General features: G+C 34.3%; 3 protein-coding genes across 6 annotated transcripts in view; 1 reads left to right on the top strand and 2 right to left on the bottom strand.

Moving 5' to 3' along the window:
- Window positions 1-606, bottom strand: part of LOC111781174 (probable WRKY transcription factor 31) — a 2921-nt gene extending 2315 nt beyond the window's left edge. The window contains exon 1 of the mRNA XM_023661629.1: window positions 90-606. Coding sequence (XP_023517397.1) covers window positions 90-434 — 345 coding nt within the window. The 5' untranslated portion in view covers window positions 435-606. The remainder of the gene's footprint in view (window positions 1-89) is intronic.
- A 6815-nt stretch (window positions 607-7421) lies between these two features.
- LOC111780912 lies at window positions 7422-8801 on the top strand. The gene is made up of 2 exons (XM_023661267.1): window positions 7422-8386; window positions 8467-8801. The coding sequence occupies exons 1-2, from the start codon at window positions 7519-7521 to the stop codon at window positions 8637-8639; spliced, it is 1041 nt and encodes a 346-aa protein (XP_023517035.1). The 5' UTR covers window positions 7422-7518; the 3' UTR covers window positions 8640-8801.
- On the bottom strand, window positions 8521-12929 carry LOC111780911. Of its 4 annotated transcripts, XR_002812920.1 has the most exons (13): window positions 12777-12893; window positions 12424-12692; window positions 12219-12335; window positions 11673-11773; window positions 11494-11565; window positions 11252-11333; window positions 10844-10924; window positions 10531-10572; window positions 10274-10333; window positions 9919-10065; window positions 9569-9703; window positions 9269-9382; window positions 8521-8602 (listed from the first exon to the last, which is right to left on the bottom strand). XR_002812920.1 is itself a non-coding variant. In XM_023661266.1 (12 exons), exons 2-12 carry the CDS (start codon window positions 12682-12684, stop codon window positions 9362-9364), a joined length of 1119 nt encoding a protein of 372 aa, XP_023517034.1. In that variant the 5' UTR covers window positions 12685-12692; window positions 12777-12893; the 3' UTR covers window positions 9089-9361. The 4 variants fall into 4 exon arrangements, 3 of the variants coding, with proteins under 3 accessions (XP_023517034.1, XP_023517033.1, XP_023517032.1); XM_023661266.1 differs by lacking the exon at window positions 8521-8602 and having other exon boundaries at window positions 9089-9382; XM_023661265.1 differs by lacking the exon at window positions 8521-8602 and having other exon boundaries at window positions 9089-9703; window positions 12864-12929.
- Window positions 12930-14218: the final 1289 nt, after the last annotated feature.

Genomic DNA, 14218 nt, shown 5'->3' with positions numbered 1-14218 from the left:
AAAAAAAAAAAAAAAAAAAAAAAAAAAAATTAGGCATTAAAAATTGGAAATTAAGAGAGCATTTACATTTTTGGAGGAATTAAGCTTACATTAACACGATTGAAGGCAGTTGTGGGAGCAGTGAAATTGTTGTGGTCTTTATTGACAGCGGAGGCGATGATATGAACCGGAGGTTTGGAGTCTTCATCCTCCCTATCATCAACCACCCTTTTCTTATCGGAAAAAAAGTCGACCTCGTTGACGGCTAACCGGGTGTGATCGGGAAGCGGCAGAGCAGGCTTGTCGTCGTCAGTCCGGCCAAGTTTCCCGGGAAAATCAATACCTTGGAACATAACGCTGTGAAAAGAATTGACAGTGGATGGGGGTGGCTTGTTTGAGAAGAACCCAATAGAGTGGTCGGAATCACGAAGGGTAAGACCCCATCCTTTGTCCATAAATCGACGAGAGAGATCGGAAGAAAATAAAATTAAAAAAAAAAAAAAAAAAAAAAAGAAAAGTAAAAGATGATAGAGAGTGAAGGAAAAGAAGAGGGGGAAATTGGAATAGAGGTGTGTACGTGTGGGTGAAGTCTGTGAAGTCTTTTACCGGTGCAATGCGTTCGGCTATAAAAAGGGTGTGACGAAGACCAAAATGGATTTGGATTTTCAAACAAATACCTCAGATTTTTGTTTATTTACATCAGATAGTGCGTCACTTTGTATTTAACCCTCCCAACCCCGACCCGGTTTGAGCGAACCCACCCGACGGAAAACACAGAACAACAACAAAAAAAAAAAAAAAAAAAAAAAAAAAAAAAACCCCTNAAAAAAAAAAGCCCCCTTGCTTTCTTATTTTTCGTCCAGAAAAGAGTTTGACTGGTTCATTAAATCTCAAGAAAGAAAAAACCGATCCACCGCCCCGAATACTGCGGCGCCTTCCACGTGAGAAATAAAAAGAAGAAAAAAGAAAAAGAGCCAAGTCAACGAATTTGACGGCCCGGCTCTCTCTGAAGGCAACCGGGAGTGGGCCTGGTCTCCCATGGGGCCCACCTTTCCCCTCTTGCACTTTACAACACACCACGTTTCAGATCTGTACCGGTGGGATCTGTGTTGACTGTCCAACCGTGGGACCGAGTCATTTGCTTTGACTTTTTTTTTCCTCTTTACCTATATTTGATTGGGATTTTAATATTTCAATATTACACCCCCGAATAATTAGTTGCCTAATTTTAATAATTATTTTCTTTACAAATTAAAAATGTCGTCATTTTGTTTACTCATGCACGACTCTTCCATTTTCTTTTCGTATTAGACCTAATCACCTACCCCTCTAATCTAATCCTCTTGCTAATCAATCTTTTTCACCACCATAATCCATTTTGCTTACTTTTTCTTAATATATATTTATTTCCCAACTTGCATTAAACATCAACCATCACCCAAAATTGATATATTTTTAACTCCTTTTCGATTTCCTATAACAAATTTCTAACTATTTTAAACATAAGATTTTTTTTTTAAACATAATTTTAAGGATAGAACACAAATTTGGGGCCATGAATTTAAGGGAAGAAAGACACGATAATCAGTCAACAGTAATGTTTTTTTAAAAGGTACATTTTTATTTTGACACACCAATCATTTTCTTCAATGATCGAAATGGTGATTCATAGGTCTTTGTTTAATTTATTAATTTAATATATATTTTGGTTTATAAATCACTTTCAAGTAATTAGGAGGAAAATTTACAAAATGAAATAGAGTTCTACATGGGAGGTAGCTACAGTGGAGAAATATATATTAAATTAATATATATAGTGGGGGGGCTTGTTCTAGATGCAGTCAATAGTGGAGAAATAATTAAAGCATCTAACAATAAGTCTCCTATTTTATTTCAAAATGCATTATATGAGGATAATCTTTTTGGTCACATTAATGAATGCTATATCAATAATTAAAAAAAGATAAGACGGTTTATTTTTCAAAAGAAATAAAAGTAGCGATGTATTTTCAAACCTAGGTTAAACTGTTTTGTATAAAATTATGACTATATATTTCAAGAAATTTAATTAATTATTTAATTTATTTATTTTATAATGAAATTAAAATACAATTATATAGATGAGAGCTCGACCCTATTTTAAATTTTCTTCATTTAGAAAAATGAATCTAATCTTTCTGCGTCACCCACTTGAAACTGCATTAAATTTGCGGACTATTCTTTGTTTCTTTCTACATTTGACCATATTGCCAGAATTTTCGTCCGGAAAGCAACTTGAAGAGCTTCATACTTTTGAACAATATTCAAACAAGGATAGAAGAAAAAGAATCACCCCAAATTTGACCATATATGTGCCCATTTACAATTTCTGGGCATTCAACTCAGAACAATGAGATTTGATTGGCTATACTCAAACACGAGTCAAACTCATGGGGTTGGCCTTGGAATCCATGATGAAAAACCTGGAAACCCTCTTCTTTCCCATGCATGCAGCGTTGGTTAGTCCTCAACTTCGGCTAAGTAAAAGGAAAGGAAAGAAGAAAATGAGTAACGGGCCCCACTGCGCATCAGATTCCTTTCATAATACAATACCAAAATTTTATAATATGCTTAGCATCTAACACAATAATAACTAAATATGTGTCACATTAGTAACAAAATAAGTGGTTTTTGTATGGAAAGGAGACAGGAGGGAATAATGTTTAAGAATAGAACAACCAAAAAATACGATCTCTCTATCATAATAATATTTAATAAATAAATGAATCGAGATTTAAATAAAAATTAAGACCTAACATTGATAAATGGTATCCAAATTCATTTATTGTGACAAGAAGAAAGAGGCAAAGGAGAATAAAAAATAAGAAGAAAAGAAAGGAAATAGCTGATGTAGCATTAATTATAGTTTAATCACACAGTTGAAAATTAGGGTTATGGATATTAATACAATTAGATTAGGTTTGAGGGACGTAAAGCCAAACTATGTAGCTCAAATTAAGTTATTATTATTATTTTAAATGCAAACAAATACGCATTTAATTCAAACCAAAAGAAGGGGGAAAATGTAAATAAAACTTTTGTATTAAAAAAAAAAAAACTTTATATTTTCAGCTTACTCTCTTCTCGGTCCTAATTTGTAGCTATTCTTCACATATTTCTCTTTACAAATAAATTATTAAATTTTGAATTAATGCATTAAAGTTAAATAAGTGTTGTAAATTTTACCAAAACTTAATACATGTGCTTAGTTAATTATAAAATAAATAATTAATTAGTAAGATTTGAGATTTTTGAGAGATTTATACATTAAATTATTAAGTTTATGCATCCAATACTGATTTTTTTTTTTTTTTTTTTTNTATATTAAATTAATATATATAGTGGGGGGGCTTGTTCTAGATGCAGTCAATAGTGGAGAAATAATTAAAGCATCTAACAATAAGTCTCCTATTTTATTTCAAAATGCATTATATGAGGATAATCTTTTTGGTCACATTAATGAATGCTATATCAATAATTAAAAAAAGATAAGACGGTTTATTTTTCAAAAGAAATAAAAGTAGCGATGTATTTTCAAACCTAGGTTAAACTGTTTTGTATAAAATTATGACTATATATTTCAAGAAATTTAATTAATTATTTAATTTATTTATTTTATAATGAAATTAAAATACAATTATATAGATGAGAGCTCGACCCTATTTTAAATTTTCTTCATTTAGAAAAATGAATCTAATCTTTCTGCGTCACCCACTTGAAACTGCATTAAATTTGCGGACTATTCTTTGTTTCTTTCTACATTTGACCATATTGCCAGAATTTTCGTCCGGAAAGCAACTTGAAGAGCTTCATACTTTTGAACAATATTCAAACAAGGATAGAAGAAAAAGAATCACCCCAAATTTGACCATATATGTGCCCATTTACAATTTCTGGGCATTCAACTCAGAACAATGAGATTTGATTGGCTATACTCAAACACGAGTCAAACTCATGGGGTTGGCCTTGGAATCCATGATGAAAAACCTGGAAACCCTCTTCTTTCCCATGCATGCAGCGTTGGTTAGTCCTCAACTTCGGCTAAGTAAAAGGAAAGGAAAGAAGAAAATGAGTAACGGGCCCCACTGCGCATCAGATTCCTTTCATAATACAATACCAAAATTTTATAATATGCTTAGCATCTAACACAATAATAACTAAATATGTGTCACATTAGTAACAAAATAAGTGGTTTTTGTATGGAAAGGAGACAGGAGGGAATAATGTTTAAGAATAGAACAACCAAAAAATACGATCTCTCTATCATAATAATATTTAATAAATAAATGAATCGAGATTTAAATAAAAATTAAGACCTAACATTGATAAATGNACCACATTTATGGGGGGAAAAGTTGTACAATTAATTGTTGGTTTGATTACTAAAATAATAGTTGGACCATATTTGAAACTTTCAAATTAAAAATAATAATAATTGATGGGAGGGTTTGTAATTAAAAAAAATGAGGGCATTAAAGAAAAAANTGGTATCCAAATTCATTTATTGTGACAAGAAGAAAGAGGCAAAGGAGAATAAAAAATAAGAANAGAGAAGGGAGAAAATATTAAATAAAGGATGTGTAGGGCGTAAGCGTAGACAATAAAGAAGTAATAAAATTTCCAAGCAAAGAGAGAAATGAGAGACGAGGACAGAAGTTGACTGGGATTTACGTTGACCATTGGATACTTCCCACGTGGCTCACTTAAATGACGTACAATATTTGGACAGCCAGGATTTAAACTAAATGCATTGACGGTGATGCTTTTCACACTCTAAAAACCCTCCCCATTTAATTTAATTAATTAATTTATTTATTTATTTGGACCAAACTTCTCTCCCATCCCATTCAATTTTTCAATTACTTCTATCCACTCCTAGACTTTGAATATTTTATTTTATTTTATTTTAACCCCTAAATAATAACTAAGAATTATACATTTTTATATCTATATTTAGTCAAATTAAAACGTATAAAAATAATAAAAATGATGAAAATGTGTTCCCATGACATGTTTTGAAGCAAGCAAGAAAGAAAGAGCTTCACATTTATATTTAAGATTTTATTTTCATCCTTCAATTATACTTTTGTTTTTTCATTTGGGTTTTCAAAATTGCATTAAATTAAATAAATAAATAAGTCAATTATATTATTTATTATTATTATAAAAATAATAATAATAATAATAAATAAATAAATAAAAGACATGGTGTGGTACACACATATTGAACGTATCTTTAGGGGCAAGAGAAGATTGGTTAAGATGCTAAATAAGGAGAGGGTTCAAACAAGTTTCTCTGAAATTTCAAAGCCGATGAGGATTATGACCGACAAGAACAGTGATAAAAATAAATTAATTATAAAAATAAAATAAAGAAGGTGTGGTTCCCTCTCTTTCGTGAGGGTTAGCTTTAAAATATAATTGAAGAAAAAGGAAAGCAATGATTGTGAAATGTCAACCAAAACAGGTAGGAACCCCATTTCTTTATTTTGTCAACAAAATTGTAAACTTCCTTTTAACTTTACCTATGTATTTCATTCCTTCCGCTTACTAACACCACTCAAGCCAGTTAGCTGTAACAAATAATCTCACCGTTCTAAAACGCATCTATTAGAGAGAGGTTTTCACACATTTATAAACAATGTTTTGCTTCACCAACGCATTAATTTATCTTTTGGGTAGAGATGAAATAGATAAATAGATAAAAGAAAGAAAGGGAGAAATTTGTTGGTGCATGAGATAATAAGAACAACTTGGATTTGTCTCCTACTATCCTCTCAAGTCAAGCATTGTAGCTCATCGTTTTTGGACCATTCTTTCCAACTTATTGCATATCTACATCCTTTTAGTCACATATTACAATACCCATTAATTCTTTTACACAAATTTTAAATTATATAACAATTATGAAGTCCATCAAAGTTGGTCAAATAAGCACGTCACAACCTCAACCAGTAGTGATCAAAATTCAAAATTTTAATATAAGTTGTAAAAGGATGGGATTAAATAGAGAGCACGATATTTCAGAGGGTTAGGTGAATAATGGGTATCAACTTGTGATATAATATTACAATACTCCAACGTAATAACAAACATGTGGGGGTTGCTTTGAATTTCGTAACATTTGACGTTACTATTTCATTATTAATAAATCAACAAAGTTTGTTCCAAGATTTCAGCATATATCTATCTCTACCCACGCCACCACAACATGAACAATCTTCTTTGCCCTTATTATCAGGGTTAGCTTTGAACATTTACGTATGCGCCTTCACCACCGCCTTTGAAAATTTTGCACTTTTTCGCGTGAATGTGGCTACTTGTGCATTGAATTGGGTTTCACACTTTTTCTAGTTTCTTCACGTTTTATATGCATGGTCTACGCCTTCTCTTCTCTGCATAACATGTAGTCTTTGTTGTGACAGAAGTACAAGTAAAATCGATCGCACTCGCACGTTCATAAACAGAAGTTAGATAAAGAGACGCAAAGATTTGTGTGGTTTGAAGATAAGAAATTCTCCTACATCCACGTGTAGCAATCAATCTCAGTAATCAATCTCAACAAGTTCCTCCCAAATATCATTCAACAAATACAAAATGACACTCAAACTCTATGCATCTCAACCATCCTAGACAACTATTTATACAAGCATGGACGCATTAATATCATGCATGAATTAAGATGATTCGGGTATCAAAATGAAAGATGAACCAAAATGATTATAAACCAAATAGATGAATTATGAATCAAATAAATATCAATACATGCATAAGAGATTCATGAACCAACTCTTCACGACAACTTATAACAGTCTTATCTCTCGGGCTCGGCTTTTTTGTTTTTTTTGTTAGGGTGATCGGAAGCCAATAGACGGAAAGGGACGAGTTTCATTTCATTGTTAAATTCCGTCTTCCAGGATTTCTGGGTTTATCGGGAGAAAACGTCGTCGTTTTCTGGATGCGTGTTGTTTATGCGGGCCGCCGTGTCTCTAGACGAAAATGGGCTCCATCGCTTGCACTAATAATGGATCCATTGGAGTAAGCTTTTGGGCTTTCGTGGGCCACCATCAACCAAATATCTCTACTTAATTATAAATAAGAAAAAAAAAAAAAAAAAAAAAAAAAAAAAAAAAANGCTACATATTTAAATCTTTAACCATAAACTTAAAATCGTGTACTAATCAAAACTTAAATATGTACAAATTTGATACAAATGAAATTAGTAAGTTTCTATAGATCTTTTTTCGGTGCGAAGATTTAGACCTCTAACTTAAAATGAAGAATTATATGTTAATTATCATTAAACTACGATCGCTCTATCAATTTTAATAATAAAGGAGGAGGATGATAAATTTTGAAAAACAATGAAAGAAAGAAAAAGAGAATGAAAGTAAGAAAGAAATTCAAAGATTAGAGATTCGTCCCAAAAGAAGAAAAAAACTTGAAGTTTACTCATCTCCATCTTCATCTTCAAACTTCCTACAAACAATCTCAAACAATATGTCAATAACCCATCACAGATCTTCACTCTCACTTCCTGACCTCTCCTCTAAAGCAAAAATGACATTTTCCCCCTCTCCTCCTCGCCTTCTTCTTCTAATCGCACAGATCCTCACATCATTCCTCTCTCTCAAAGCCGCCCAATTCTGCCGGACCTCCTGCGGCAACATCTCAATCCATTACCCCTTCGGCATAGACGACGGCTGCGGCAGCCTCTACTACCGCAACCTTCTTTTCTGCACAACCTCCGACCAACTCCACCTCCGAACACCCTCCGAAACATTCCCTGTTTCCGCCATAAGCTACTCCGATCCTTATATCCTCATTTCCAACCCCGACATGTGGAACTGCCAAGACGGTCCAAACTTTCGCCCCACCCGACCCTTCACTCTCGACCCGGAAACCCACCTCACGGTTTCCCCTTTAAACGACTACCTCTTCTTCAACTGCAGCGAGGAGGACGTAATGATTGCGCCAAAGCCGGTTTTTTGCGGCCGGTTTCCGGACCGGTGCGACGCGTCGTGTGACAGTGCGAGTTATTTATGCACGCACGTGCCACAGTGTGCGACAGCGCTGGAAGGAAGTTCCTGCTGCTCTTATCATCCCAAGGCCATGGATTCTTTGAAGCTGATGCTCAAGTACTGCGCTACCTACACGAGTGTGTATTGGAGGAGCATTGGAGGAGTGAATGAGGCTTATGATCAAGTGGCTGAATATGGGATTCGAATTGATTTTGATATTGTTGTCACTACATCTTGTCTCCGTTGCCAGGATGTTTTGAAGGGCGGCGGGTCCTGTGGATTTGACGTTCAATCTCTTGGCTTCTTGTGCATTTGTGATGACAAGAATGTCACTACTTACTGTGAAGGTATCCCAAATCATATCATTTAATGATTGATTTCTTCAATTCTCAAGGATTTAGTGACAAATATTGGATTGTGTGTGCAGATCCAAGCATGGCAAGTGGTAGCCATAGGCACCGGGTGATTGCAGGGGCAGTGAGTGCAGTATCAGCAGCAGGGGCGCTGGGAGTGGCAGCAGCTATCTTGTTGTTGAAGAAACTGAAGGCCAAAGCACCCGTCACCTGCGGTGTTCAAACCAATGAGAATAGGCTTTTTTGATGACAGAAAACACACCCATATATTCCCTTTCACTTTCTCTTTTGTCTTTGCCTTTTCTTCCTCTCCTATTCAATGTGTTCTTCTTTTGCTGCTAATTTTAAGCTTCCTACTGACATTTCCACCATTTCTCAAACCATACCTAACAATTATGATTTGGAATAACTGTAAACGTTTTGTTTAATGATTTAACTTAAGATAAGCTTCATAAATGTTATAATATTTTGACCATGTATTTAATTATAAATGTTTTATAAAGAGGATATCTTTTTTAAATATGTTTTTAATAAAATAATAGTAATAATCCGTTGATGGACCAAAGTGGGCTCATCCTAACCTATCTATTTTACTGAAAATAATAATAAAAATAAAATCATCCCTATCATGTTGTAGCAGGAATCCAACAAATTCAAACCATCATAGTTGAAAAAAGAAACATAAAATTATACAAATACTTAAGAAAAATTAATTCAAACTCAACTTTGACATTGTTTCAGCCTGAAAGATATCCAAATAATATTCTCAACAAAGTCACTATAATAAATAAATAAACCAAGCATACAAGGCAATTCTATATTACATCAGTGTAAAATTCACAAGTATCAGTATGGTAACCATCTTTGCACACGTACCGGCCAGTCTTTGGAAGCCTCTTCTAAATTGGCTGACAATGCAGGCACACACCATGAGCAGAGGAAGCTCTTTCTTTTACGATCCATTTTGATCTAACTATCAAACCTAGTTTTCTTTTGAACACCAAGAATACAATTTTAACTTAATTTCAAGATAGACTCATCTAAAAACATTTATAGTAAAAAAAGAACATAGTATATAATATTTTATACTTTATCTAGGTGATGATCATGATGAATGGTAGTTCTAAGTTAATTGGTCTTTTTATCTAGTAATGCTGAGGCATCAAAGTGACTCACAATTCCCAAGCTTAATAACCGCATGGCAGCTCCCTGAGAAAATTTTCTGGCAAATAGAAAACAAGGAACAAAGGTTGAATTATTTCGACACCATTCCGTCCTCAATTCAGACGCATAGTAGACATGGTCGATTCCCTGTCAAAACAATACATGTCAAACAACATAGCAGAAACAGACGAGGGATCAATTCTAAAAAGGAAACCAGATGGACCAATTTATCCATAGATTTATCAATAGAGTTATTCAAAACATGGTTGGTATTAACATACTGAAAAGATAGAAACTCTTAAAAAAAGCAAACATAAAAACAAACACAAAAACATAAAAGAGAGAAATAACGCAATGTTAACCTTTATTTCCTTAATCTGCCGAGGTCCAGCATCAGCATAGTTAAACGTAATAGGATGCCAGCCCTTGTTCTCCATTTTAGTGTTTGACTCATTCCATAGCGTGTAAGTTAATGTTCTTGGTTCAAGTTCACCTTCAAGATCATTTAACTACAGCGTGAACACAAGAAAGAATGTTACAATGTAAATTATCTGTTAAACTCAAACTATTCCAGACAACAATTTTACAGCCACCGGAAAGAATTACAAACTAATCATCCCCAAAGACTGAAGAAAAGAAAAAAAAAAAAACAAAGAGAGAGAAATCAATGGAGAAGGAAAAGATAACACAAGCCTCCAAAGACAAATCTGTACTCACAGCGAGCAACGTCTGGACATAGTGTTCATCTGGAATACAGTTGTGCTGCTTTTGAAGTTTCTACAATCAGAATTTAGACAGGTTATTGGAGCCTTTTATTATTATTATACTTACGGAAGACTGATTTCTAGTATGAAAGAAGCGATATCCATAGCAATAGTACACAAGACATTCTTAGGAGATAGTATCCAGAATAATGAATAAACTATTTCTTGATAACATGCATATTTGTTGCCCACGAAATTGAATTCACTTACAATATTCATATTTCCTTTGCTGCCATCCACAGGTGGCCTTCGCTGTAGTTAAGAAAAGGTGTAAACTTTATAATGTAATACCAAAAAGAGTGAAAAATTTGCTTCATAAAAATCTTAAGAATGTGTCTAGGGGAAGGAGATTCCAGCTATATGCCATTGAATTTAAAGATGATATATATGGGTAAACATGATCAACATATTGTGTTCATCTGTGGTATTTGTGCATGAAGGACAGTATCTTCAGACAGCAGAAATAAATAACTTCACTTGAATCGTGGTTGACAAATGAAAGAATTTTCTGCGTGACACATACCTTGCAGAATAAGCCAAAAATTGGGAATATAATATCATCATCCACAATTACTTCTGCATGACTACGAATTAAACTGATCCACTGCAATTTAACCAGAGCAAGATAAATGCACTCATCATAATTGTTTAGAATTTACTAAAAGGCATCTACACCAACAAGAGTGGAAACTTATTGTTTAGCAGATCTTAAATATCAAGCAATAAATAGAACATATTTATGTCGTTTGGGTACTTGGAAGGACATTACAACTAAAAATGAAAATAATAACTACTGACACACAAAACATGGATTCAAAACCCAAGTCTCGTAGTTGAATCTGGATAGCCAAGAAAAATGACCAAAAATATACTAAAAAAAAAACAAAACAAAAAGATCCACGAAAAATTATTGAGAATTAAGATGGATGACCTGCGACCCTTTTCTCCATTTGCCCTTAGGTATAGTAGGTGACATTTTTGGGTTATAGCGACCCTCCTTTCCATCAAGAAAACTACAATAAAGAATGAGAATAAATATTACACGGTTTAGGTTGGCATACATCAAAATTTCACTCTGAAAACTATGAAATTTGGAAAGTATCTAAATTTTGGCACCAAATGTTCAGCAAGGAATTAGTGCTTAGCACCTCAGAAACAAAGCCCTCCATCTACCTGTCCACGAAACTCCTTGGGGAAGCCATGAGATAGCTGTATATATAGCCAAAATTGTACAGTGGAACGCAACTGCAGCATCAGAAGAGAAATCTTAAGGGAAGTTGTGAAACACCTCAACTTCATAGATTAAAATGTTCAGAGAGCAATGGAAAGTGGCAGTGGTGATCATAAAAAACCTGTCTGATAGAAGAACAAATCTCTGGTTTGCAGGATCCTCAAGCGCTTCTTCAAGTAACAACCTCTCTGCAGCAATCATACTTGATTTTCCCCAGGCCACCTGCAACAGGAATCACTTTATTGCAATCAATTTCCAAAAATCAAAACATGGGACAGATTTTTTATACTGTTGCTAAATTTTAGTCGGAAAGCCACCCAAGCAGAATAGAAACTTTGAAGGAAAGATAATAAAGGCTAAAGAATACATGCATAGGGGAAAAACTGAGCATCAGCGTGGTGAATTGAATAAAAGGAAAATATTGCAAGCCCCAACATGAATTCACCTCCATTATTCAAAAATTTGTACAAAATTTGATGGTAAGTATACAAAATTTGATGGTAAGAACCAGCTAAGCAAAATTTGTACAAAAGATCATATAGGTTGAAGAGTAATTTCCATTGAACAAGCATCCATTTTCCATTAATCTCCACTTTGATGGTAAGTATACACGGAAGCTATGGAAAAACACACAAACTTCGTTTCATCACAACACACATCACGTTACCTGTATGCTATTCGTCAATTGCCGTCCAAAAAAGAAATGCGACCTAGTCGTCGATTCATCGAACACAAATCCAGGTGCCGAGTGAATGTAAATCGAGAAGTTCGCAACGTCGCCATTCTGGAATAGAAAATTGCAAATTATTTGTTCAACTCGCAGTCAATGCTTAATCGTAGATACTTTTGCTAAAGTAGAAACTTTAAAACACCTCAAAGAAGCTTCCCCAAAGAAAATCAAGCGGGAGATTTCGACGAGTGAGAAACAAGAAGGCAATCTTAGGGCGGGCAGAAAACGTGTCAGGAGAAGGTCGCAAACGACGTGATAAAGAGGCAGATGGGAGGTCGCTCCGGGAAGACGAATGAAACTTGATAAGAGTGAGAATGCAAAGTGCAACAGAGAAGGTGATGACGAGCTTCCAGCTGAACCAGATAAGGCTGCGGCCTAGTGTTACAGGAGCTTTCTTCTTCATTGTTCTTCCTGGAAATGAGAAAAAAATAACTTTCATGCAACGAATCGGAGAGAAACAAGAGCAAAAGAAAGCGCCGGGAGAGAAGAGAATACATGGAAGACATGGCGGTTTCGCCGGAGAGCAAATTAATAAAGAAAGAAAAACGCATCAGGGAAGGGATGACGGCAGCGAAATGTTACCGGAATTTGGAGTAGTCTCTGAAATTCCATGAACAACAAGAAAAGTAATACGTCGTCGTACGGTTGATTTTCTTTTTTTTTTTTATCGAATGGGCTATCTGGGCTGCGATTTGCGTAGCTACTAGGCCTTGTGGGCTCCCCGAAAAATTAATTAAAAGAATTTCTTATTTTTACATAAATTATAAAATTCAAAGTATGAATTAAAAAATTAGAATTATAAGCATATATTATATTTTTCTTCTATGTGAAACGAATTTTTTTTTTTTTTTTTTTTTTTTTTAGTAACGTGTAGATGTTCTGATTGAACGTGAACGTGTGGGACCACTTTTAAATATTTGAGAAATTTGATTACAAAATTAAGAATATGATGATAAATTATGCAAACTTTAATGTATAATTTTCTGAATTTTGAGATGTAAGAGAAAATTTAACAAATATATGTACGCGTTGGCCAGCTCCCCACCCGTTGACAAACATATTTAATACAAGATTTATACGGAATTTATTGCAATAATTAAGAGATATACATCACAACTATAAACTATGATTTTTTTTTCTTAGAAGATAGAGCATGACATATCATTCAACGAACCAAACAAAATGTCTCAGTTGGGATGAAAAGAGCTCAAACTCACCCAACTTTGCTTTTGGTCTCCTTTACCGACCTTATGTAAGTGGAAATGTATTCTTTACTTATAAACTCTTGATTAACCCTTTGATTAGCGGATGTGAGACTCCTCTCCCAACAATTCTCAACAACAACCAAGATACCAATGTAAGAATCAAGCCATTATTGATGATCGAGTTGTAATAGCAGGAACCTTTCTATTCCCACCCAGTAAGCTCAATCATTCTGATTAAAGCACAAGACTTCATTGATAATCTGTTGCATGCGTCCATCGGCTTATTATACCATCTGAGAGAGATTTCGGTGGTTGCAGCAAATTGTACAGTTTCAGGAGGCCACATTGGAGCCTCGACGATTCATTATAACATTCAAGATCTTGCCAGCAGGCCACATGGAGACTTTTTCATCCTGTTCTGCTAGCTGGAAAGCTTCCTCTTCTGTACATGTTTCCTCAACCATTGATCTGAACAGGTAGGACAATTGTGGAGTTCTTCAGGTAGGACACTATTTCTCCTGTTTGAAGGTGAATCATATTTCTATTTTAAATTTTCTTTATGTTTTAAGTAAAAGCAAAATGAACCTATCAAATCCCAAAATCTTAATTTGCTTTCAAAATTTGATGCCAATATGATTCTTCACAAGGACTCAAGTGGCTAACACACCTGATGCACACCCCTTGTAGATGCAAGAAGGTTCAAACACAACCATAAAGCCTTTAAATATTCAA

This window comes from Cucurbita pepo, chromosome LG19 (genome assembly GCF_002806865.2).
Source record: "Cucurbita pepo subsp. pepo cultivar mu-cu-16 chromosome LG19, ASM280686v2, whole genome shotgun sequence".
NCBI lineage: Eukaryota > Viridiplantae > Streptophyta > Magnoliopsida > Cucurbitales > Cucurbitaceae > Cucurbita > Cucurbita pepo.
Note: the sequence above shows the minus strand (reverse complement) of the source record. Positions and strands in the feature narration are given on the sequence as shown.

Coding starts and splice junctions, on each gene's coding strand:
- LOC111780912 (XM_023661267.1), top strand. CDS start 7,519: ATGTCAATAACCCATCACAGATCTTCACTCTCACTTCCTGACCTCTCC. Junction 8,387..8,466: donor TGTCACTACTTACTGTGAAG/GTATCCCAAATC, acceptor TTGTGTGTGCAG/ATCCAAGCATGGCAAGTGGT.
- LOC111780911 (XM_023661265.1), bottom strand. CDS start 12,684: ATGAAGAAGAAAGCTCCTGTAACACTAGGCCGCAGCCTTATCTGGTTC. Junction 11,334..11,493: donor CCAAGGAGTTTCGTGGACAG/GTAGATGGAGGG, acceptor TCTTTATTGTAG/TTTTCTTGATGGAAAGGAGG. Junction 10,066..10,273: donor ATGTCCAGACGTTGCTCGCT/GTGAGTACAGAT, acceptor TTCACGCTGTAG/TTAAATGATCTTGAAGGTGA.